The 24,427-nt window shown below is 41.3% G+C and overlaps 1 protein-coding gene across 1 annotated transcript in view; it reads left to right on the top strand.

Moving 5' to 3' along the window:
- The first annotated feature begins 504 nt into the window (after nt 1–504).
- The window catches only part of NIPAL2 (NIPA like domain containing 2), a 49,462-nt gene continuing 25,539 nt past the window's right edge, over nt 505–24,427 (top strand). Inside the window, 6 exon segments of the mRNA XM_051785229.1 lie at nt 505–731; nt 733–783; nt 785–862; nt 865–942; nt 18,685–18,753; nt 20,967–21,138. Of these exon segments, the coding sequence (XP_051641189.1) occupies nt 531–731; nt 733–783; nt 785–862; nt 865–942; nt 18,685–18,753; nt 20,967–21,138 (649 nt within the window). The 5' untranslated portion in view covers nt 505–530.

Genomic DNA, 24,427 nt, shown 5'->3' with positions numbered 1-24,427 from the left:
CAAGTTAGTTCTTCCAAGGTACAGTATGAACTCTCTGGATTTCAAGCAGCTGTATTGTCCAGAGCCTAAAGATTCAGTGTCTTAGTATTTCTTTCTGTGCTTCTCTAGAATTTTACTTCTGTCTCCCATGTAATTCTGCCAAGCTCCTACCTTGTTAGCTCTACTCTGCCTTTAATGACCTTGTTTAGTTTATGTTTTCCCCAGGAGAACTTAAACGATAAAATCAACAATATGAGAATGAACGGATAAAGCCACAGACGGGGAAAAAAAACCCATTGCCTGAAATATCTGCAAATAAACTATTCAGGAAATACTTACAAGAAAACAATACAGGACATAAGTTAGAACTTATGCAACTGACTATATGCCTTTGGGAACAACAACTTCTAAGTCTTGCAATCTAGCAGTGAGGAATTAATAACTGAGCATTAGATTTAGGCACTGATTTGAAGGAGTTAAATTCCCAGGCTGCCTTTTCAGAGCAGGGTGGGGCATTGGAGAAGTCAGAGAGAGAAAAAAAAAGCACCTGAATGCCCTGGGAAGGAGTAGGAAAAGCTCTTGTCAAGCTCCCCTTCCTCTCCTATGCTACAGCTATTCCCCAGCTGAGGGTCTCCTGGTGTACACCTGCAGACGCAGCCCTCGGCTGCAGCCTCGGCTGCACCGGCAATCGCAGCCTCTACACCTGCCTGCACAGTAACCCCTGCCAGCAGCCTATCCCACACCAGGAAGTGAGTGCCACGTCCAGATCCTGTTCGCCTTTCCTCACAGCCACCCATCCCCTGTCACTGGTGTGACAGTGCGTGGCATGGCCAGTGGCTGGGGCCTGAGGGCAGGGACATGGGCATCATCCCAGTTACAGAGAGGGTGTCTTGGAATGCATCCTTTGGGGGACCAGGCACCGTGAGTGGGCCCCTCTCTGGCCCCTGGTACAGCACACACAAGGTAAGTGCCCACCGTGTAGCACCATAGTGGGGTCCCCTGAAGAGGTCTTGCGGAGAGCGGGACAATAATTTCAGCTTCTCCCCAGCGTCCTGTGAAAAGCACTTGTGTGCTGCTGGCTCTGCTCCCTCTTCACCGTGTTGTTCAGCCTGGCTTCCCCTTCCAAGCAGTCCTTTCTGATTAGGAACCAGGCAGAGAGCTGTGCTGTTCTGCACTAGAGCATCACTGGTTTTTGTCATTGGTGTATCTGTCACTGTCAGTGCTGACAATGCATTTAGGCAACTGCAAAAGAGAGACTGAAGTGGCCCCTGAAAACTAGCAAGCTGGAGCATCTGCTAACAATAAAAATGAATTGGAGGTTGATTAAACCCTTTACCTTTTCCCTCCTTTTTGCTTCACAAACTAGAAGGCATGGGAGGATACTCAACATTCTTGTTTTTCTCTGCATGAGAGGCAAACAACTTTCTTACAGAGCAAAGTATTGGTATAAATTGTGCATAAAATGACTTGCAATTAGCTGCTCTCCTTCCTCTGTGATCAGCCCAGTTGCAGGTGATAGCCTGAGGAAGGTCCCAAAAACTTTCCCCTCTGGATACTGCATTTGCTACTGCGTGAATATCCATAGAGTAGGAGGCATTTTTCAGCCCCATCTTCTCAGAGGGAAGGAAACCTGTGAATTCCTGTGCTCGGGTACCTGGTGCAGCAGGACTCCTGGCTGATGGCTGATGGCAGTGCTTCCCGGGACCAGAGCTGGGACCTCTTATTGCGAGACAAGAATGTGGAGCCAACAGTTTTACTGTGGGTTTATGAGTTAGGGTCCCAAGGCTGTGAGCTTGCAGAGCTGCCAGAGGAAGGCAATAACAGGTGTCCCCCTTGGCATGGGGACACCTGCATGTCAAGGTGGGGTTATTTGTTTGCTTGGAAAACCTCCCAGCCCTGCTCCTGTACTCCTCGGGACTATTGCACAAGGACTGCTGGATTTTAAGCATGGTAGTTTTCTGGGAAGACCTTCATAATTTTTTAGAGCTGCTTGGGTGTTTTTGGGCAAGACTGATTTTTGTTCTTTTATTTACTTGGGTTGTAGCTTTGGAGCAGGTGATGGGTAACTATGTGTCCTGTGTTGATGCCAACCTTAATTTTCCCAATACCCCCATTTTCACATTTTACACTTTTGGAAGCTTCAGAAACTATTTCCTCTTCCCATTCAGTTATACTTGCTGCGATTCAGTGGATCAGCCCAGTTTCAGGTCTTCACACAGGGCTCTTTCCCTTCCCCTTTTCTTGAGGCCGTTTGATCCTCTTAGTTTGGTTTGAAGAGGAGCTCTTTGTTTTCTGCCTCTATAAGAGACCATAACTGCACTGGCTCTCATCTGCCTGGAAACATTCCAGGAAAGCTGAGGTGAGTTGCTATTGTGGGAGTATTTTTTAGCCCCTTCAACCCCATGAACAAACAGGAAGTGAAAGAGCGAGATCCCCTTTCAAGAGCTCCTAGACCTGAGGGGCTTGGTATGGTTATCAGTCGCAGTTGCCTACTGCCATGTGATTATCAGAGACACCCACACAGGATCAGCAGATCTGATACATTAATTGGGAAAATCCATAGCACTAGAGTGCCCTTAACTGATGTCTGCAGACTAGCAGCTCCCTGGAAAAAGTTAAAATGCCTGTGTCCATGTGGCTATGTAGTATAATGCCCCTCTGTGCTGGCATTACATTTCTTTGTCGTTTTTTTAATGGGGGTTATTCTCCTACCAGGTCCCTGCTCAGGCTAATTGGTGCTAACTGTTGACATAAGGGTAGAAGTGGGAACACATGGTCGTGGGGAAAAAAGGGTGGAGGTAGGATTTCTCCTCAGTATCAGCGTGGATATAGTTCTGTTGATGGTGCTTGAGGAACCACATCTCTGAAATCAGCAGTGCAGGAGCCTGTGCTCCCACAGCTCACACTCTCCCTGTGTATGCATTGTATGTTATGGGACATGAATGTGTTTAATGGTGCAGTAAAATCTGATGAAATATATACTTTGTTACCTGAAGTATTTCCTGGCAAACTAATATTATTGTAATATTTTTTGTGTCTGCTGAAGTAATGAATGTAAGAGGCCACAACATGTGGACTTTGTCTGCTTAATAGAAACTGTATGTAATTGCCTCAGTGTAATATTTTATTATTTCCCTCAAGACTTCTCAAAGGTTTTTTATTTATTTCCAATATTGTTGTTTATGGGCAAAAACAATTTGCAAGATTAATTGAGATTATTACCTACACTATTGATCTTGGTTTGCCTTTGTATCAGAGAGGGAGAAAATAGCTGGGTGAGAATAGTCATTGAGAACTCAGATGTAATAGAATCACAGAATGTTTTGGATTGGAAGGGACCTTATAGGCCATCTAGTTCCAACCCCCCTACCATGGGCAGGGACAATTTCCACTAGACCGGGTTGCTCAGAGCCCCATACCTCTTCTGTAACTCAGCACTTCATATGTGTGTTGTGTGTAGACACTGTGTGTAGTTGTTTGAGAGAAGAAGCTGAGCCAGAGATAGAAAGATATTTCACTTCTGCTTCTTTTTCCTCCTTAGGCTGGGTCTTAATAAACTCGGAATTATTACTGGATGCCCAGTCACCTCGAAAATTGTTTTATTTTGTGGGTTGTATTAATAAATCATTTCCAGTCTGTATTTAGAGGTTGAAAATGTTGACAGTTCCTTTAGATGGATTTGTGGCCTCTTGTCCCATGATAATATATCACAGCCTGTCATGGGCCATACATGTGGGTGGTGAGTGTGTGCTGCCAGGAAACCTGATCCTTTGTGTGGTCTCACCAGTGGGCAGTGGTAGCTGCTAACAGGTGTGATGAGAAATCCCACAGATTAAGCACATCCTTGTAGAGGTATTTCTATGCTGCCTTCTGTCGTATACATGAAATGTAGATTTTGCATGAAGTGCCACAATTAAGATTTTTTACACATTCTGTTCAAGAAGAAAGTCTACAGTGCTTCCACTCAGCCCTCTTTACTAGGGGCTTGATGTCTAGTGCCCCTGAGCCTCAGCATGGTAAGAGCATGATTTGATCCTGTTTTCTTTCAGTGGCAGCACAGTCGCTGCTGGTACTTTTGATGCCATGGGAGTTCCTTCACCTGTGCTATGAGGCACCTAATACAGGAGGGCAAGGGGGCCTGTCTCCATGAAGAGGAAGATTATCTCTCCTTTTGCCTTGGCTGAAGGAGCACCCCAGAAACTATGAAGCTCTCTTTAGCTGGCACTGCCACCAGAGAAAAGTGTTATCATGGCACATCCCTACAAATGTTCATCAGAATATTTTAAACACTTTAACAATGACATTTCCAAACACGGTTTTCAATTAGGAGAAGCTCTAGAGAAAGTCAAGGTGTCCATGGGAAGTGTGGGTGGGAGTCAAAAGGGCAGCATGGCCACAGCACATGTGGGTTTCAGTCAGGACATCTATCCTGTGCAAGAAGGAAGAGAAAGGCTATTAAAGGTGAAGGCAAACCATCCCGGTTTCTTTTCCACTTCAAGTGTTTTGTAGGGTTTTTTAATGCTATTTTCTCAGTCTCTGTAGTGTACCTCATACTCCAGTCTGCTCTCTGATGCACTGCAGATGTCAGCTGTTTCAGATTAATCATTAAACCAGTCCCCAAGCATGGGGAAAGTAGAGACAAACATGTTCTCTTTCAGCTTTTTCCTGCTGTACTCCTCTGTGAAAACTGTGGTGAAAAGTTTTTCCTATTCAACATCACCCCTCAGTTCCTTATTCTAAACCTGTTCACTGAAAGCAAACAAAGGTATCAAAACAATGACTCCATTTCATCGTGTTGTCCTTTACCTATCAGATTTCAGAGTTCATGCAGTTCCAGTTTCCTTTATCTTATTGCGGAACGTGTATGGGAGAAGATGCATACTGTTTCCTATGTATTTGGGAAACGTATGTTATTTTCAGTCCTTATAAATCAAATTTAAGAAGATGACTTTTTTCATCCTTTCAGAAACAACTTTTTTGAATCTCTCATAGGGGAATTCAAAACTCAAAGCTTATATAATGAAGCACAAAATCACAGAATGGGTAAGGTTGGAAGGGACCACTGGAGGTCGTGTCATTCAACTTCCCTGCTCAACTCCCCTAGAGCACTTTACTCGGGATTGTGTCCAGATGACTTTTGAATATCTCTAGAGATGGTGACTCCACAACTTCTCTGGGCAGCTGTTTCAGTGTTCTGTCACCCTCACAGTAAAGAAGTTTTTCCTCATGTTCAGAGAATCTTCTGTGTTCCAATTTCTGCCCACTGCAGCACAAGGCATGAAAAAGCATTGCATGGTCTTCCAGTGTTGTTCTGCTGTTGAGAATCCAGTGGCTTTCCATGGTTAGTCCCCATTTAATTAGTTTCTGCCAGAAAAGAATTTGTGGCTTTGGGTCATAAATGCAGGACTGTCAACTAGGCCAGCTTGCACCCAAGCTTTCAGGCTCTGCCAGAGCTGTAGGTCTAATGTGCTGGGGGTTGTGTTCTGATTAGCTGCAGTGTGACCAAGAAGCTGGATGAGAAGGTAAAACAGAACACTTGTTAGAAAGGATCACCCACATCTTTTTTTACAACCTCATACTTCCATTCTGCCTTGCTGAACATCAGCTGCCCCTGCAGATGTAAAGATCACATGTCTGGTCTGAAGTGAGCATGCAGCTTAGATAAACTGCAGCCTCCCAGTTCAAGGAAGGTTAGCTGCTGCATCGTAACTTACTCATTACTCAGAGTTAGGGGATATAAGCATAGGAGAGTGTTACCCCTTGCCTGTCCCCTTGCATGGTACTACAAGCATGTCTGTATCATCATGGCTCTCAAATTCCTTAGGGAAGTGTATGGGGTTTTCCATCAACCACTGCAAGCAGAGTGGGAGTAAACCATGGATTTGTTTATACCTCTGAATATAGAGGAGGCTGGACATGGAGCACCAGGCCAGGAACAGATACCCTAGGCGGGAAAGTAGCCCAAAAACTGGAGGCAGTATGCAGCTTTATAAGCCAGCCTGAGAAGTGACCTGCTTATCTGGTTTCCACCAGGCGATTCTGTGCATCCCAAAACAGAATTTCCTAGTGCATGTTGTTGGCAGGCCTCTACCACCCTGCTTGTGTTAATCCTACGAAGCCTGGAAGGAGTCAGGTGCCTCTGGCAGTTTCCCTACTAAGCCCAGCATGGTGCTGGGCAGCAGAAACAGCAAACCAACCCAGCTCCTCATTTTGAGCTTGGGGCACACAGACTTAAAGCAAATGCTGATGATAGGAGAGCTCATACTCCATCTATTCTGAACACTCTCATCTCTTCAGCATTGCTGCCAGACTTGCCTGCATGAGTGTTTCCTAGCCTGACAGACAACAGAAGCAGGTGAAGAAAGCCCCTTTATTTAAGCTGATGGCTCAAAATTCGTTTTGAAGCAGTCTTAGTGGCTCGTCCTGGACACCTCATCCAGGAATTGGAAACAAATGCTCTCGCAGGGCTGGGGCTGTGCTGAGCATCAGCTATAGCTCGTCTGAGTGTCTGTTCCCTGATTCTCACTGGGCTATTTTCCCCAAATCCCAGGCTGTTTTCAATGCTTCCCTTCCCAGCAGCTGCTATGGTACAATGAATTTTCATTCTTTTTCTGGGTCTTAAAGAACATGTGTAGTTGATTTTTTCCTTTTTTTTTTATTTTTGTTGATGATTGAGGTGACAGTGAGTTAAACAGGAGCTTTGTAATTACTCTAATCTGTTTTAAGAGGTTTGAGAATATTAATTAGGAAATTTTTAGGCAATAAGGAACATTACAGTACTTGTAATTTGTCAGAAAGTGGGGTGCAGAAAACAAATGCAGAGAAACTTGAGTCATTAGTTACGCATTTCCTACCTGGTACAGAATTTAGTTTTGCTTTGGACTGCTTCAAAATGTTATTTTATTAAAAGATTGGGGCATAGTGCAGGCTATATCTGGTATCCAGCTTAGGCACTGACTAGAGGGCTTAAAACATAGGCACTGCTCTACAGCCTAGTGATCCAGTGTGACAGAATCAGATTTAATATGGAGCCAGCAGAGCAGGGTGAGTTCTCTTCCCTTAGTCAGCACTGAATAGGAAAAGCTAGGCATGGGATGAATCTGAATCCCTCCAAGGCTGCTTTGGAGGTGCCTGGCTCAGTGTAGTGCTTTGCTCTCCCACTCTCCAACTTCTAGACTACTCTCCAAGCAATGGACTTTAAATTAAATTGGTTGTGGCTACTGTATTGCTTTTGGTGTCTCACAGCCTTCTCTGTGACTTGCAAGGTGATGTAGGATGAATGTCTGGCTCCTCATGCTAACACCTGTCTGCTCCTAAGATTTCATGAAGTTGCTATGTGGATCTAGGACATCACTGTCAGCCAAAGCAGTGGTGTTGCTCCCACCCTGAATCTGTGCTTCTTCTGCTTCATTTGCACGAGCAGTCATTTGACTCCTTGATGAGGTAGTTTGTCAGGTAAATTGACTCATTGATATAACGTTTAAAATAAAACTTGTCCTGCTTGTAAAATCTCACCTATAATACTGGCCCCTTATGATTTTGTGATCCAAAGACTTCGATGCTCTTTGAAACTTTAAGTATGATCTTGTCTTCCTATGCTCTTGAAGTCTGCTTTGGGCATCGAAAAAAAAGAGATGTCTGAATCTTATCCTTGCTTGTCTCCAGCAGTCTGCTGGATCTGATCAACTCCTGTTTGAAGGAATCAAAAGAACCCAAATTACTCAAGTAGAAATTTGACCAAACTCAAAAAAACGCAAGGCTTTAGGAAGATGGAAACACAGCAGACTGTGCACTTTAGTCATAAGGGAGGTGAGGACTTTTGGCTAACTGGAGACTGCAGTTACTCTGTTTGGAGTTTTGATGGCATGTATAACCTGTTATGCTTGTGTTTAGAATGTCACCACAAACTGTCCCAGGAGAATAGCATTCGTTAATGTGAGCAGTTGGGAGATATGCTTTCCATTCTTTGACTACTACGGACTTTGAAACATATGGCCAGCAGCTTCAAAGGACAGCCAGTTGGTGTGTGAATCAACACCAGGCCTGGAGCAGAGCTCTTAAGAAATATGACAGTGATATTTGCAGTATGCTTGAAAGTAAATAGTCAATATCAAACTAAACAGATATGTACTGCCTAAATTGAGGTTATACCAGTATAACTTCATTCTCCTCAATGATGTCCATGATTGATTTACGTCGTTTAGGCTGGAGGCTTTGGCCTCATTTGGTGATATGAACTGTTTTGCCCATAATGGGGAAACTAGAGAGATTATGGAACTATGATAAAAATCACGGAACTGTTGGAGTTTAACTCTTGAATGAAGCACACAGTGATTCTCTGGTTAATGAGACTCCCCTTCATTAAAGTGACTCCCCTTTGTATCCTGCTGTGTTTCACAGAAACACCTCTGTAATGGCAGAGGCTTATGGTGAATGGAAGGTCTGGACTGTGATGAGGAAATCCCTCTACACATGGAAGAAATGACTCAGAGCAAATACTGACTCCTTGGGCAGGGCTTCTTCATGGTGGCTGAGGTGAAGTAGTAACATAGAAGTACATACCTTCTTGTGGACAAACCTACCTCTTGCTGACCTCTAATTCCCTAGAACCAAATCAGCTTCATTAAAGCTAAAATCTCCACCAGAGTCCTAGATAACATGTCTGATGACTTAACTGTCATCCTGCTCAAACCAAAGTAATTTTGCCAGCTGATATGGATTGCACTTGAAGCCTTTTTCTTCAACAACCAAGAATATCTCCAGTGGAAAAAGGTTCCTGTGAAAACCAACCAAAATATGGGGTTTATGTACATAACAGACTTGTATCAAGATATTTAACTCCCACTTGAAACTTAGTTTAATTTTTTGAGGCTCCTGATGGAATATCAGGATAGTGACTCCAATTACTTTGCTCTGTGACTCTAACCTACTATTTCTTAATGTTTCTCTTCCATTTTTATGGGTTTTTTTTCCTGTTTTTTTTTTCCTGCTTTGGAATTTTCACAAGGTTCTTGTGTTTATTGACTTCTAATTACATTATTCTCTTTCCTTTGTTTCTCACTCTTTCAGTGACAGTCTTTTGCTCCCTGCAGTGACTAAAGCACCATGAACATTATCATTGCATGTCTGTGTTATTATGCAGCAATGACTCAGTTGTTGTGTCAAGATGACTGAGAGCAAAGCTTGTAGTGTTGTAGAAGTTTCAGTCAAACAAATAATATCAGCTTTCGTCTGGTCAGGACTCTGGCTCCTTCTCTTGTCTATTGTACTGGCTTTGGTCAGAGATAATTTTCTTCAGAGTAACTTGTATAGTGTTATGTTTTGGATTTGTGATGAAGAAAGTATTGATAGCAATTGGGATGTTTTAATTATTGCTGAACAGTTCTTGCACAGCACTGAGGAGTTTTTTGTTTCTCATACTGCCCCAATGAGTAGGCTGGAGATGCATAAGAAGTTGGTAGGGGACACAGGGGATAGTTGACCCCAGCTGACCAAAGAAATATTCCATACCATATGGTGTCACGCTCAGCATACAAAGCAGGTAAAAGGGGAACATTTGGAGCGATGGTGTTCTTCTTCCTAGGTAACTCTTACCCATGATGGAGCCCTGCTTTCCTAGAAATGGCTGAACACTTGTATACCGATGGGAAGCAGTGAATGAATTCCTGATATTGCTTTGCTTGCACTTGCAGCTTTTGCTTTATCTATCAAATTGTCTCTGTCTCAACCCATGAGTTTTTTTGGCTTTCACCTTTCTGATGCTCTCCCCCATTTTGCCGGAGAAGTGGCTCCAGCTGTGTGGATCTGAGCTGCTGGCTGGAGTTAAATCACAACGACTATACATCAGAGACTGCCAGGACAAACTAAAGAGCACGGTTTAAAAAACATACATTTGAGAGATGATAGTATCTGACTCATTAAAATGAGTGCTTAGTTCTCCTTCATGTTTTTAATTGCTGAAAAGCAATTTATCTTCATGGCCCCATTTCTGCAGTAATCCCTGTCAAGAAAAGCTTTATAACCATTGTATCCTATACTAACACTAAAATACCAGAAAGAAACCCAGAAAGTTCTATATTGGAGAATCCACATAAGATACAGTTGCTGAAAGAACTATAATACTCAAAACTGGGGAAAAAACTCTTGCCACCTTGTTATCTCTTTAAGTAGAACAGAGTATAAAAAGATGTTAAAGGTACCTAGAAGGGATTATTCAGCTACACTGCTCTTAGTTTTCTCTAGCAGAAGGCAACTATGAAGTAGATGTTTTGGACTCTTGTGAACTAGATACCTACTCTTCGTGTCAGCCCTCACCATGAAGTGTAAAATGCTAACCAATATTTTAAACCAGGTTACAGTTTGTAGTGAAAAGTCAAAACGTACGTCTGTAATGTGTCACAGGGAGAGAACTAAGCAAACATTAGTCCACTGTCTATATCTGGGGCCCCTGCAAGAAACTTGCATGTGAGGCCATTTCTTTAAAGAGTTTATTTGTTATTCCCAGATTCGCATCTTACAGTTTTGAACATAAATATCTGCAAATTAAAAACATTCAGTTAGTTGCGTGGTTTTGTGTGTATGCACCCATCTATATATGTCTGAATATTTTAGAGAGTGCAAGACCTCTTGTTTTTAAATCATCACTGATAATCTAGCAGTTGTTTATATTTAAATGAATAATGCTGCTAAGCAGAAGGTTCTGCCTTCTGGAGTCCAGTCATTTTTGTTGCATTAGGAACTATCTGTAAATGATTAACACACTCTGTGGAAATGAAACTAGGAGAGCCAAGTGCATGAGGTGCAGGAAGGAAAGCAAGGCACTACTGTAGAGCAGCCCTCCTCTGCAGGAACAGCAGGCTGGAACAACCTTTGGGCTGCCCATTCCCCTGCTGTAAAATCAAGTAATTCTTTTAACAGATGGACCAAACTTCATTTTAAAAGCAGTCAGGTCTTTTCTTTTTTCCCTCCCCTGTTGTAACTACTGTTAGAAGCAATTCTGAAATACCACTGGCTTGGAAACATTGTCATTCCCAGCCTGCATATATGACACCGGAGTTCAACAGCTGAGCATGATCACTCAGGTTGTGATGTGGAAAAGTGTTTTCTGTGCACTTCAAAGGAAGGGTTAGTTACAGCTAACATAAGATTAATTGAGTCAGGATGGGAGACAAGCCTGTCTTTGTTGGAAAGTGATGCTGGAGAGGTGCATGCTGGAAGAGGCATGCTATTCCTCTCATGAGCTCCACTCAGCTGGTAAAGGGAGATTTTTATATAAAAATTCTTTTGAGGATTTGGTAAATAATGTTTTAAGCTGACTACATTTCTGTCAAGGTTTTGTGTTTCTGATTTAAATGGAATCAGAAATAGCTCGTTCATTCTTCAGCAAGACTTGTACTACAATAAGAAGAGGAAATGAGTGCTCTCTGCTTGATTTGGAAGCACGTTTGTGTGTACATGCAGAGTGAGGCATTTCTTCAACAGTACTTGCTGTGCCTTGCCCTGCCTGATGTAACACTTAACAGCATTATTTACTCAGTTATTCAGACAGCTCCCTTTTGAGCTTGCCTGTCTTTCTGAGCACAGACAGAGCTCTTAGGACAGGAACTGTTACACTCCAGCTTCCTGTAAGCCTTGTGTCCCCTCCTTGGCTCTCAATGTAGGGGTCCAGGGAGCCACATGAAGCAAGGATACAAGCAGCACAGCCTCTCAATGTGAGCCAGACTCTGGGGATTAATATACCTAGGCTTTGAGTAGTCTGACTTGAACCTTCCCTTGTACACGAGGAATTAGACAGGGTCAAACAAGAATATCCAGAAAGCCTGCTGCTGGGCAGCAATAGAAGAGTATCCCTGAGCCAACTGGCCATTTTGTGGAAGAAGCTGGTGAGGCAGTGCTGGCTTGCCTCCTTGTTTCTCCTGTGGGACCTGGAAACTGGCAAAAGTTTATAACACTATTCTTATTTTTCCTGGTATGTAATTTTTGTAGTTGCCATGGAGATGGTACGTGATGATACTTGAGAAGAATCTTTCTATTAAGATGTTACTGGCTGTGATTGACATTTTTATACAGTCACTTGAGAGGTTTTTATTTGTGTTCTAGCAGACAGTATTTAAAAACATGAAATGGCCTTTGATTATGCAGCAAAATATCCCAGAAACTAAAGTGTCCCAAAGTATCACAGGCTATTCACAGGAACAGTGGAAAATCCGTTCTGTCCTTTCCCCATTTTCCTATTTATTTCTAATTTTGAGATTTCTTTCTTGAGAATAAGAAAATGACATTTAGGAGTTGAGAGGTTTGGGTTTAACTCTTCAAAAAGAAAAAAAACCCTACTTATAATGCTCTCTTACAACTACCTGAAAGTAGGTTGTAGTGAAGTGGGTGATGGTCTCGTCTCCGTAGTAACGAGAATGGCCTCAAGAAAGAAGAAATGGCCTCAAGTTGCATCAGGGAAGGTTTAAATAGTACAGTAGGAGAAATGTCTTCACAGAAGAGGTTCTGAAGCATTGGAACAGTCTGCCCAAGAAAGAGGTTGAGTCACTATCCCTGAACATGTTTAAAAGACGTGTAGATGTGGTGCTTAGGGATATGGTTTAGTGGTGGACTTGGCAGTGCTGGATTAATGGTTGGACTCTAGAGGTCTTTTCCATCTAAATGACTCTATGATTTTATGCTTGTTAACATGATAGTGGATGGATATGTTCATATACAATCCTAGTTAGCATATCCTAAAGTTACTTTAGTTACTCTATTTCACAATTCATATTCTTCAGCTAGGTTTGTTATCCACTGTGGATATTAATTGAAGTAATCAGACTGATGAATATAAATAGGGTCTCATGAAAATAATTAAAGCATAGAGATAAGTGGAAGGGTCTCACTTCCATAGTTGCTTTATCCCCTCAAGTACTCACACCATTTCAAAACTTAACAGGCTCTTATTCCAGCCTTTACAATTTGTGTCTTTTATGGAAAAAGATGTATTTTAAATTTGTGAGATAAGGAAAGGTAAAACCTAATAAAGATAAGTATGCTGTAATATTAATGGGAGAGAAACTTTATCTACTATGGTCTGCAATCCAGACCAGCAACTTGTGTAAAACCTACAAACTGTCTTGTCTTTACTCAAATTTATCGTGACTTAATTACTAAGTATACTCTCTCTGTTCCTAACAGACATGATGCCAAATGTTGTAATTCTTTCCTTCTTGTATATTGGACAATGTTCTTTTATGTCACAATGAAGAAATCAAGTGTATTTTCATTTCATGTTCCCACACTGGTAATTGCCCTTTTATTTCAGCTGTCCTTCAGTACTTCATATGGACCTGAACCCCTATATGAGTATATGAATTGCACTATGAAAACCATTGAAACAAAGACCTTATTTTCTTTATACATCTGTAAAGTGCTGAGTACAGCCAGAGCTCTGTGAATAATAATAGCTAAATGATAAGCCTCTTTCAATCCCACATGGTAGCCCTTTGAAAAATACTGTTTTTGTTAAGGACTCTGAACGCCCTTTGCTTCAGAGTTAACTCATAATTGGAAGTTTAGAAGGCATTCCCCTGCCTCCTCTTTTTTTTTTTTTTTTTAAATAAGATCCATTGAGATCTGACAAAATCCTAATTACTGGAAATGAATGCTTTTGAAACAGTATATGTCATTAAATTTGTTTGGAACACCATTAGATCACAAATAAATGGAGAAATCAAGAAAAGTAGAAGGAGCAGGTTTTTTCTGCTCATCAGTTCAGTGTATAGGCGTAGCAAGTTTTCATAAATAATGGCATATACCTTTTATTCAATACAAATTAAGTTCATTTTTCCAAGTTTTCATTTCACAGACCTGGCAACTGTAGTTTGATGTGCTTTAGGAAAACATACATGTAATATAGATAAATTGCATTTCACTGTATAACTGAATCTCCGATGCAGATTTTAGTCTACAAGAGATAAATTTATTAGAATTAGTGCCAAAAATATAGATTTCATGCTGACTTTCATTTGCCTTAAACCCTTTACTTTACTTCGACAATAAATAGTGACTTTGCACGTAAGATGTCATTTTAAAATACTGTCAGAATGATGTGAAAAGGTGCTTTGGTAAATAAGCATCAGATCCTGCCTGAGTGCTCAAAGCAGGACCATATGCAGCAATGTGCCGCTCTGCCACTCACTTCTCTGGAGTAGCAATGTGCTGCCACTGCACTTGGCAAATGGATTTCTACTGACCAACTGTTCAAACCTCCCTTCCCCACACCTGGGCTTGCACTAGAGCTTCGTGCAGCTGAGATGTGGGATGCCAGGTGAGTGCTGAGGGTGCCTTGCTCAAGCTGAATTTGCCATTTCTTGAACTTGTTCCCCCAGCAGCCCCTGTACAGGTCGATGTCACCACTGGCAAACCACGCAGGGTCACAAGCCTTGCTGTGGCTTGTGAATTTTAATGTTAATTTTAGTGTTAAACATTGGCAGGTGAAGTATAAAGAACATAATGCTAATGGGGTATATTTTGGGAGGATTATTTCAGGTGCTTAAATGAGGCAGTGAGGGAGTGGGGGACCAGAGGTAGGCGTTCCTCAAGCCTGTTTTGCCACCAAGGAAAATGTTGGCAGATTCACAACCTCAGTCCATGGTCTGTGCACTCAAGGATTATCTAGAAAGGACTGCAAAGCGGGCAGGTGACTTTCATGGCTTGTTCCAAAACATACTAAGGTGAAGGAAATAAAAAAAATAGTGATTTTTAGTTTCTGGAAAGCTTAAGACTGTGACAAGACTCATGTATTTGGAAGCACTGGAAGAATGTGTCAATAGTTTGAAATCTGGGATCTGACAAAGTGGCCTGTATACTCAGGCAGATGTTTCAGTGATGAAGAAACTTACCTTTTACAGTTTTGAATATTTAAGACTCTTTCTTGTAGAAGTCCTTAGCTGATTGAAGTAGTACCATGGCTCTGAAGTTGTGTCTGCAACTGAATTCCCCAGCTGGAGTTTGTCTCAAGACTTACGTGTGGAAAATTCTGCAGTACTGTGGATGGCATCACAACGGATATCACAACTGGAAACTCAGAGAATATGTTTATTACTTATAAAACTGGCTGTTCCACCAGTCCTTTAGCCTCTGAAGGATGTTAAATGGCAGACACTGCACAAATAATGAAACCTTTCAGAGGACAAGGTGGGAACAGAAGGGCTATGGTGGCCTTCAGAGTAATACAGCAACGTTTTTAGTTTGATACGGTGATCTATCTTCTGTTGCAGGTCGCCTTTCATTCATGCATGGTTTTACTAGCCTGAGATATGCCATCCTATTTTTCCTCTTCTCTTTGAGCACTGCTGTATGTGATATCTCTTGTGCAATAGAAATTGCCTGCTGATTTAAGATTCGCTCTGATTTGTGATGTTTGCAATGTAATTTTCCTCTTTACTGCATTTTTTGTTCCCATTGTTTTATTTAATATAGGCCTGTCTGAGTATGAACCTGTGCAAGACAGTTTTGCCCTGCTGTAGCTGCATAGTGTTACTGTACTTTCATCTCATCTCCCTGACTGGATCCATGTGATATTTGACCTCCTTAGGGCATCATACTCTGCTTTTAATCTTTAGGGGTCTGTCCAACCCTGGGTTTGAAAGTATGGTTCTATTGCCATACTAACCAGAGCTCATTAGCACCTGTCAGCCTGGAGCAGGCAGCGCAGTATATATGCCAACAGCAAGGCTCAGGTGAAACATGTGGTCATTGCAATAAAGTGACCTGAGCCATGAGGGAAGGTTTTGAGCCCAGACTGCCGCTGTGCATTTGCCTTGATAATACACATGCACTGTTTTTCCTTGTGTCCAGAGCAGAAGGTTGCTAAAGTTAGGCACAAGGGAGTGTCACAGGGTAATGATTTTAAACTAGAATAAGGTAGATTTAGCCTAGATATAAGGAACAAGCTTTTTACAAGGAGGGTGGAGAGGCATTGGAACAGCTTGCCCAGAGAAATTGTGGATGCTCCATCCCTGGAAGTGTTCAAGGCCAGGTTGGATGGGCCTTTGAGCAACCTGGTGCAGTGGAAGGTGTCTCTGCCCATAACAGGGTGGTTGGAATTAAATTATATTTAAGACCCCTTCCAACCCAAAACATTCTGTGATTCTATTTTCCCTAAGAAGAGAACTGACTTTTATGAGATGGTTCCAGTTGAGACATAGGCTGGTCATCGTGTTAGAAATCTTATGTGTCCCACAAGGATATGTGAGCCAAGCTCACAGGTACCTGATGAAGCAACCACTGTGGTGCAAAAGTAGTTGCTGTTCTGGGGAGGACACCCATGATGCAGAGCGTTGGAAGACTTATTGCTGGAGACCCAGTCCATGCAGTGTGTAAAGCCATGAAAGAGGCATTTGATTCACAGCCTCTGGAGGCACATACTCAGGTCATCATCAGTACTTGTACATGGATCTGATTTCACAGTTTTTTAGATTGCAGAGAGAGCACAGAGCCTCGTCCTCTGCTCACCAGCTGCATGCAAATTTTACCTTCCACCTTGGGTAGATACCCTCTTTCGGGCTGTCTCAAGATCAACTGTGTTTCCTTGCTGGGTTTCTGGCTACCTCCTGAGTCCTATGCAGTGTTTGTGACCCCCAGCTGAAAAGCGGGAGGAAGGAGCTGCAAGGCGTTATCCAGAGATGCAGCCATAAGGACAGGATCAGCCACTGGAACAAAAAGAGTTGCAGAGAGGCCGTGCTCTCTGCTGGGAGTAATGGGGATGTAGTACAATTAATGATGTGAAAGCAATAAAATGATGGGGTAAATGAGGTGGCAGTTTCTGTTTTCTATTCCCTGCTGTCTCCCTTTTCTTAAACACTTAATGACAAGGCTGACAAGGCCACTTCTCCGCCTCCTCACAAGGGAGCATGCTGTCATTTAAAAAGAACAAGACTTTGGGAGCAAGAAAACAATTTCAATTTAACTGCTGTTTTTTGAAGCTGCTATGCGTACAGGATGAAGTGGTTAAACTTTGTGCAAGATCAGTGTTCAAGATTCGATGCTACAGCATCAAGGCCAAAGGAAGGAGAACCCATCCCTCTGCTCCACCTGTGTGGTGTCCATGTGACACCATTTCCTCAGTGTGGAAGGAGGCTGCAAGGCAGCTTATGTCCTAGTTAGTGCCTGATCTCAGCAAAGATGTCTGTGCTGACGCATGCTGAGATGTCTTGTCACACTCTCCCCACTGGTTCCAGTGAGGTGTATTTCTAGAGCATGGAAAATGCAGTGGCGCGAGAGCCCAGGAAACACTGCTGGAACATCCACTGGAGGAGGGGGGGGGCAGGAAGAGGATACAAGATGGAAAAGACATGGGCTAAACTCTTGAGTAATGCTTTTTGTACATAGGCTGTGGCACTGATGCTGTAATAGCAGAGGGAGCCCTCTCACCTCCTATATTCTCCACTCTGCATCCCCTTGTACCCATCAGTCACACCTGGCTGCACCTTGGCTGACACCTGGCAGTCAGCCAAGCATTTCACTCAGAGCAGTTCTGTTGTCTGCTTCCCCTTCTAAGTCACTACAGAAACATAGGGGATGGAAATGGTTGGATTCTGCTGTATCTCTTAAGTAAGAATATTACAGTCTATTTGTAATAAAGGTGTGTTTCTTCACAGTTTTGGGGGTGCCTTTTCTTTGTCTGGGAATAATCTAGCCACAAAAATTATCCCTCCTCCAAGCGTTTGCTGGACCACATGTTGCTCTATATAAATGTTGAGGGGCAACAGTCTCTGTGGCTGGTGGGCGCTGCCTGTTCACAGCTGCCCAGGGACCTTCTTGGGTAAGAGTCATGAAAGCCGAGGCTGCAAACACAGAATTGGATGCTGCTTGACAACCTGCAAGCAGTAGTTGTACTGGGTAATGTTACCATGACCTTGTTTATAAAAATTGATAGTATGTTTGTCTTCTCTACGAAATAATGGGGCTCCTCACAGCACTATAACAGTAACCTTGAACGGGTCTTGAATACACTTATGATGACTTGCAAAGTGTTTTTTGAAAATGTTTGTTCAACATTTTGAAAGTAGACTGTCATGTACCTGTTATTTGGTCTTGCTTAAATCGCATCTTTAAGTGGCCGTTTACCAAAATAACAAATCCTACTTGAATGTTATTAGTTCATCAGCTTCATAGAAAGTTTGCAAATCTTACTGAAAATTGGACAGTCTGATTAGGCAATAATTTCATGCAATAACAAAATACATTAAAGAAACTGTCAGGAGATCTATGTTCCTGGCTGCCCTGTCAAATAGCGGATATGTTAACATGTAAGACAGTTGTGTTCTGATAGGAATTGTTTGATTGCTGATGATTTTCCTTCCAGATTATGTAACAAAACAGGTCATTTTTTTTGAAAAAAAGAACACCTGTGTGTAGTTTTCAACTGAGACCTGCCTAGTTTTTTATTTCATGGGAGTTAAGGTGTTCTACTGAAGGACAGCAAAACCACCCCCTGCACTGAGATGCCCTTTCTCTTCCCACCTCTTTACTACTTGGGCCATAGACAACTGCACAAAGGTATTTTTTATCAGTTTACTCAGTGCAGCATGAACTCAGTGACTGAAAAGTGCAATAATTTGTTTTTTATTGGGTTGCAATGCGCTATCAGAAAACCACCATTATATTGTTCTTCTTAAACTAGTAAGTATTTTTGTATTTCTTTGTTTTGTGATCTTGCAGACTCAGCTCTTGGGAGTTTTACTTGCTGCTGCTTCAAATTTGCTGATTAGTGTCTCCTTGAATATACAGGTATGAAATTGTTTCTCTTTATTCAGAGTTGTTTATATTTATCAAGTAGCTTTTGTTGCAGTTTGGTTTTGATAAAGTTCAAAATACAAATTTTGTTGCATTTAATAAACAATCTCTCTCTTCAACTGTAATTTAACAGTGCCCTGCTGTAGTTGTTGGGAGCTCTCAGCCTGTTTTGTACTGTCATTCTCATAGAGGAACAGAATAAGAATTCATAACTAGTGCTCCTCCTTGTAATGTGCTATAAGGAAATACCAGCTGTAACTCACTTGTAATCATTAACAGCATTTGCTGGATTTGAACTATCTTCCAGCTTTTTAAATGCTATTTAGGAAGACCCAATAGCTCTCATTGCAATTTGACAGACATTTTAAACTGAAATTTTTTTAATCCTTTTAAGTATGTTTTTCTCCATTTAGTAACAGTATCTTCTAAATATGAATAATAAGTTTCCCTAGATCTCAACATTTATTTTCATACTGATATTAAAAGGATAGGCTGAACTTTTTTGTTCTCTGCCCTTTTCCCACTATGCAGTCCATTAACCTTCCTCTCTTCCCTCTAGCAGGTTGTCAACTAAAGAACAGGTCATCATTTGCAATGTATTTCATCTAGGTTATAAACAGTCTCCACCTAAATACCAATCACACATATTACTGTGCAAAGGCAGACATCTGGAGAAAGAAGGCTATAAGAGAGTTGCTGAGATCACTTTCCTGTGTTTGTTGCACATCTTTTCAATTGCACTGTGCCTTCAAGACTTAATCCTACAAGAATCTGGGGGAGAAAACACAGCTCAGGATTCAGTTAAGAACTTGGTTTTCAGCAGAAACTTGCATTCTTGATTTGAATATTATTTAATATTAATTTCATTTGTATTTTTATTGGGCTTTTTTTCCCTGTGTTTACGAATATGGAACACTCAAAATCCTGGATGTTACTGTGAATAACATCCAGGTCTGTGGCTCAAGGAAGTTCAATTTCCTTGTGCTCTTTTTCTCCTCAGAGGGCTAAACTTCCTAGGATTTCATCCTCTGAATATGTTCCTCAGCATGAAGCTGCAGTAATGTGCTGCATCCTCTCAATAGGAGTGACTAAGACTATGGAGTGTCACAGACATTACTGTTTGGCATATACTCTGTAAAGTAGCCTACAAAGTAGAAAGGGAGTTTGAGGAAAATTGTTTACAACCTCCCCAGGGCTCTGCAGGGATACTTCTAAAATCAAATATCAAGTAATGGAGAAAAAAATCATTTTATCACCATTTATACTGCAATAAATGTAGCATTTGATTTCCAACTTTTTTTACCCATGTGCAGAGAGGCTGGAGAGGAATTTGAGAAAGGAAGCTATATTCTGCAGAACTAATGTGGTAAACATTGCATCATTCCCAATTATGACACCTTCCTGATGGACACTGCCTGGACTCTGTTTCAGAAGATCAGTGTGATCAATGGCAAATTATTATCTTGTTATATACAGGTTCTTGCTATACAGCCAGAGAGAAAACAATTACAACCTTTATCAATGATACCTTCTTCATGTAACAGGAAGTGTCGATGGAGTATTACTTGAGTATATGTTATACCTGTTGTCACAGGTATAGCTAGTTTTCCTTCAGAAAATAATGCTTTACCTATGATCTTCTTCTAAGGCCAAACAGGAGACTGTAGCCAAATCCTAAATTCTGTCTAATTAATTTAGAGTCCTCCCTACAGAAGATGTGACTAAGTGCTGCCTTTTTCATTTTGAAATTTTATTTCTGGCGAGGATATGTTTCATGGGCAGGAATGCCATGTTGTCTGTTCCCCTTCTTCCAGTTTGTTGCCGCAGTTCTGATTCTGCTCCGTCTCCTGCCTTTGAGCGTTTCCAGATTCAGAGCACAACTGCTGGGCTTCGGCTTTGAGACAAGAACAGATGTGTGCAGTGATAGCTCAGAAGCACTAGCTAGTATTCACTTAGTATTTTTCAGGTTTATTCAGAGGCCTAATTTTTCAGCCATTTCCACCACGGCTCAGAAAGCACACATCTGAAGCAGCACTGAGTTAACACAAAGCTGTGCAATAACAAGCTGAAAACCGTGCTTAAAAAGAAACCTTGACGCACCTGGAATTTGAAGTTGACAGCCCCCTTAATTATTCCACTTTTGTCAGACATAAGAACACAATGGAAGTCTTTCTATTCATGCCTGTTCCTAATAATTAATTTTTTAGAAATGCGCTCATCTTCGACTGGTTTGCCAAGCTGAGCTGAAGCCCTACTACACGAGCAAGCTGTGGTGGTGTGGGATTACCCTCCTGGGGCTGGGAGAGGTGGGCAATTTTGCAGCCTACGGATTTGCCCCCATTACTCTTGTTACTCCACTGGGATGTGTATCTGTCATAGGTGAGATTTTTGCCATTTCTTGCTTGGGTACATGCTTTAATCAAACGCTTGCTTGTGACTAGGAATAAAACCACAGGAACTGCAGAAGGAACACAAGAGGAAAATCTTAATGTTGTGGTTTGAAAAGAAATTATTCATATAATTACATGAGCTGACAGTTTAACAAAAACTGTCTACTTAACTCAGAGACTCTTCCAATATATTTCTTTTTCCACAGTTTTTTCTTTTGTGTCACTCTGTGCTCTGCTAGTTCCTGCCAGTTTGCCACCCAGTGCTGCAGCAGTGTCGCCAGCTCTGCAAGCCCCCGAAGAGGGAGGCTGGCATCCTGCTCACTGCACAGAGCTATGGTCTGATCCTGAGTACCTACACGTTTTCTATGTTACCATCACACCAAGTAGTTTCTGCTGCCTGTCCCCTACCCATTCCCGTATCTCATGTTAACATGGGCAAACTTGCTTGACTCTCTGCATTGTATGACAAAAAGGGCCTACAAATTTAGTGTATTTGTGGACATTATTAAACTTGTTCATTTGTTCCTTCGTGTACAGATTAACTAGACTTCAGCAGAAGTGATATGATCTCACTCTTTTCTTAATTTGGTTTTTTTTTGTAATTAAGATATTGAGACAACTGTGATGTTTCTTTGATAAAGTAACATAAATTTTAAAATATGTTATGTTGTGCTAATGCAAAGCATGGTGGAGAGGGTGATATTGTACAGAGGCTGTGAAAACAGGAATTCAGGGTGCAGCTGCATCCCTTAACTCAGTCACTTCACATCCACAGCTGAAACATCCAGGGCTGAGATATCTCAAGATATGCATATGCTGGAGCTCATTTACTTGCTCCTGGCAGGTGATAACACTTCATGGTCTGTCACTGGCTACCTGTTTTATGCTCAGAAGTGACATTGCAGTGAGTGATTCTGCACGGGAATGTAGAAAAGATGAATTATCTTCCCAGTGGACTGCCTGGCTGTAGTGGAAGGAGGCAGCTAACCATGTGTGGGTGCAATTTAGTGCAGAAAGGAAACTGCAGACAATTTACTGCAACCTTTAATGTTAAACTGTTGCAGAATTTCAGAGTGAGATGTAAAGCCATGTTAGTTCACCACAGTAGGAAAGATTTCTCAAAGAAAGGAATGCAGTATTACCTGAGATGGAAATGTAAATTAATATGACGTATCTCAGTGTGATTTTGGTGGCAGTAGTTATATCTTTAACAATTGTAGACATTTCCACATGTCTCTGAACATAAAAGGATATTGACCAATCTAATTTGTTGCCCAAACTGAATAAAATGCAAATATGGAAAACGAGAAAGAAGAAGTGAAAAGCAGTGAGAAGAGGAAAAATTCCACTGGTGATTAAACTGCTGCAAAGAAGAGATCACATTTAGGGTTGATTTTTATCTCAGCAGATTCCTTCTTTATTTTCGCAAAATTTGAAGAAATGTTGCATCTGATGATTCCTCCATTCTCCATTTCCCCTTACTTATAAAAAATTACCAAATCATTTTCCTAACTGTTATGTCTTATCAAAATTCTCATCCACTTTTTTTGACCCAAAATGCTTATCCAGTAAGACCCCAGAAAGCACTTTAATAGCTTATATTCCATTCCCATATATCAGCTGACAGTATCCATTTCATAGCCCAAACAAATACCTGAAATTTTATTTAGTCTAGCAAATGCTCCCTTAAGGAAGGGAAAATTAAAATTACGTAGACAGCCAATAATAGTGATAACTTCCCAATAACATTTTCTACTACTTTCCTGTTTTCTGAAATTAAAGCCAGAGAACATCTCTTAATTTGAGAAGAGTTCATCATATAGGTCAAAGACAAATTAACCAAGACACGTGTGTCATCTGCTAACGACTGGGCAAAGGATACTGTAGGCAGCAGGTCTTCCAGTTTAAAAGATCAAGAAATATTTTTCTCAATAAGTTGTGACCTCTTTTAGGTGGTGGAGGGTGAACTTTGCAGAGTCTGGTAGTTGTTTTGAGGTATTGTTGAATTTATGTCTTTCATGAGTTAATTTTTTAAATGAAGAAATTAAGTACTTGATAAAAAACTCCAAATGTATATCTGAACCCTAAGTCCAACCTTCTGAGCCGCATTTTTTCCCAAATTCGGTGTCAACACGCTCCATATGGTAAGAGCTGATTCTCACTGGCATTGGGAATGCAGTGCATATGGTTACTGAGGAGAAATGTGCTTTGTGGTATGTCCAGTCATCTAGGGGATTCTCTGCAGATCTCCCTCACTCTGGGTCTGCATGGAAAATTGTCTTTGCTTGGAAACCAGAGTTTTGGAGGAGTATAAGGCAGACTGGAGTATCTGCCCAGAATGGTTTTGAGCTGTACCCATCATATATCTCCAGACTTCTGATGGGAAGCATCTTAAAATAGATGGAGCCAACATCTATTATGATCTGCTACCACATTTAACTGCATCCAACTGCATTTTGCACTTAACCTGGTATCAATTAAATAGTGAAAAGTTTGTGCCTCATTCTATTGAACTGGATGCTTTCAATGACTGGCTTTAAAAAGAATCCAGCACCACAGACCATGAACTGGCATGGCACCAACAGATTTTAATTTTTTTTCTTAGAATTAAGCTACAAAGGCTATATTTTTCTTCTTACACAGTGTAAGTATTTCTCTGTGTGGTTGCAATGATGCAAGCTCTACATCTGTTCAGGGTTTTAAATAGTTTGAGAAGACAGCAGTTGTTTTCTTCAGGAGGATAAATTAGTAAATTTTAATTTAAAAGTGGAGGAGTAATACATGTTTGATGTGACCATTAAGAAACTTTCTATACTTAAAAAATAAAAATCATGTTTTACATGTAGCTCGGGTAATTTTAGGCAGCAGTGGTTTTTAGCTCATCATCTTGCTTTTGCCTGCAGAAATAGCTTGGAGGTGGAGGGATTGGGGTGGTAGAGGCCAATGGCATTCGAGTCATTTCTTTTGCAGTTTTCATCATGCTGTAGAGAGTTTCTTTACACTTAACTCACTTAGACTGACATTGCTGAGATCCCTTTGCATTTTTTATGTGCTCTTCGTAAATAGCTGTGGGGCAAGAAATTGCTTTAGGCTTTGAATATTGATAACACGATGGTATTTTGGAAGGATCCTCAGACATTCCTGTAAAAGTGGATTTCACCCACTCCGTGTAATGTAACATCTTTATGGCCCAAGGACTTGGAATTTTGAGGTCTCTGTTGCTAATGATATCTGGGAAACACTCACCAAACTATTCTTTAAAATACTTTTTTTTTACT

Source organism: Manacus candei, unplaced genomic scaffold (genome assembly GCF_025592945.1).
Source record: "Manacus candei isolate 608988 ecotype Guabito, Panama unplaced genomic scaffold, ASM2559294v1 h1tg000019l, whole genome shotgun sequence".
In the NCBI taxonomy this organism is placed as follows: domain Eukaryota; kingdom Metazoa; phylum Chordata; class Aves; order Passeriformes; family Pipridae; genus Manacus; species Manacus candei.
This window is presented reverse-complemented; position numbering and strand designations above follow the sequence as displayed.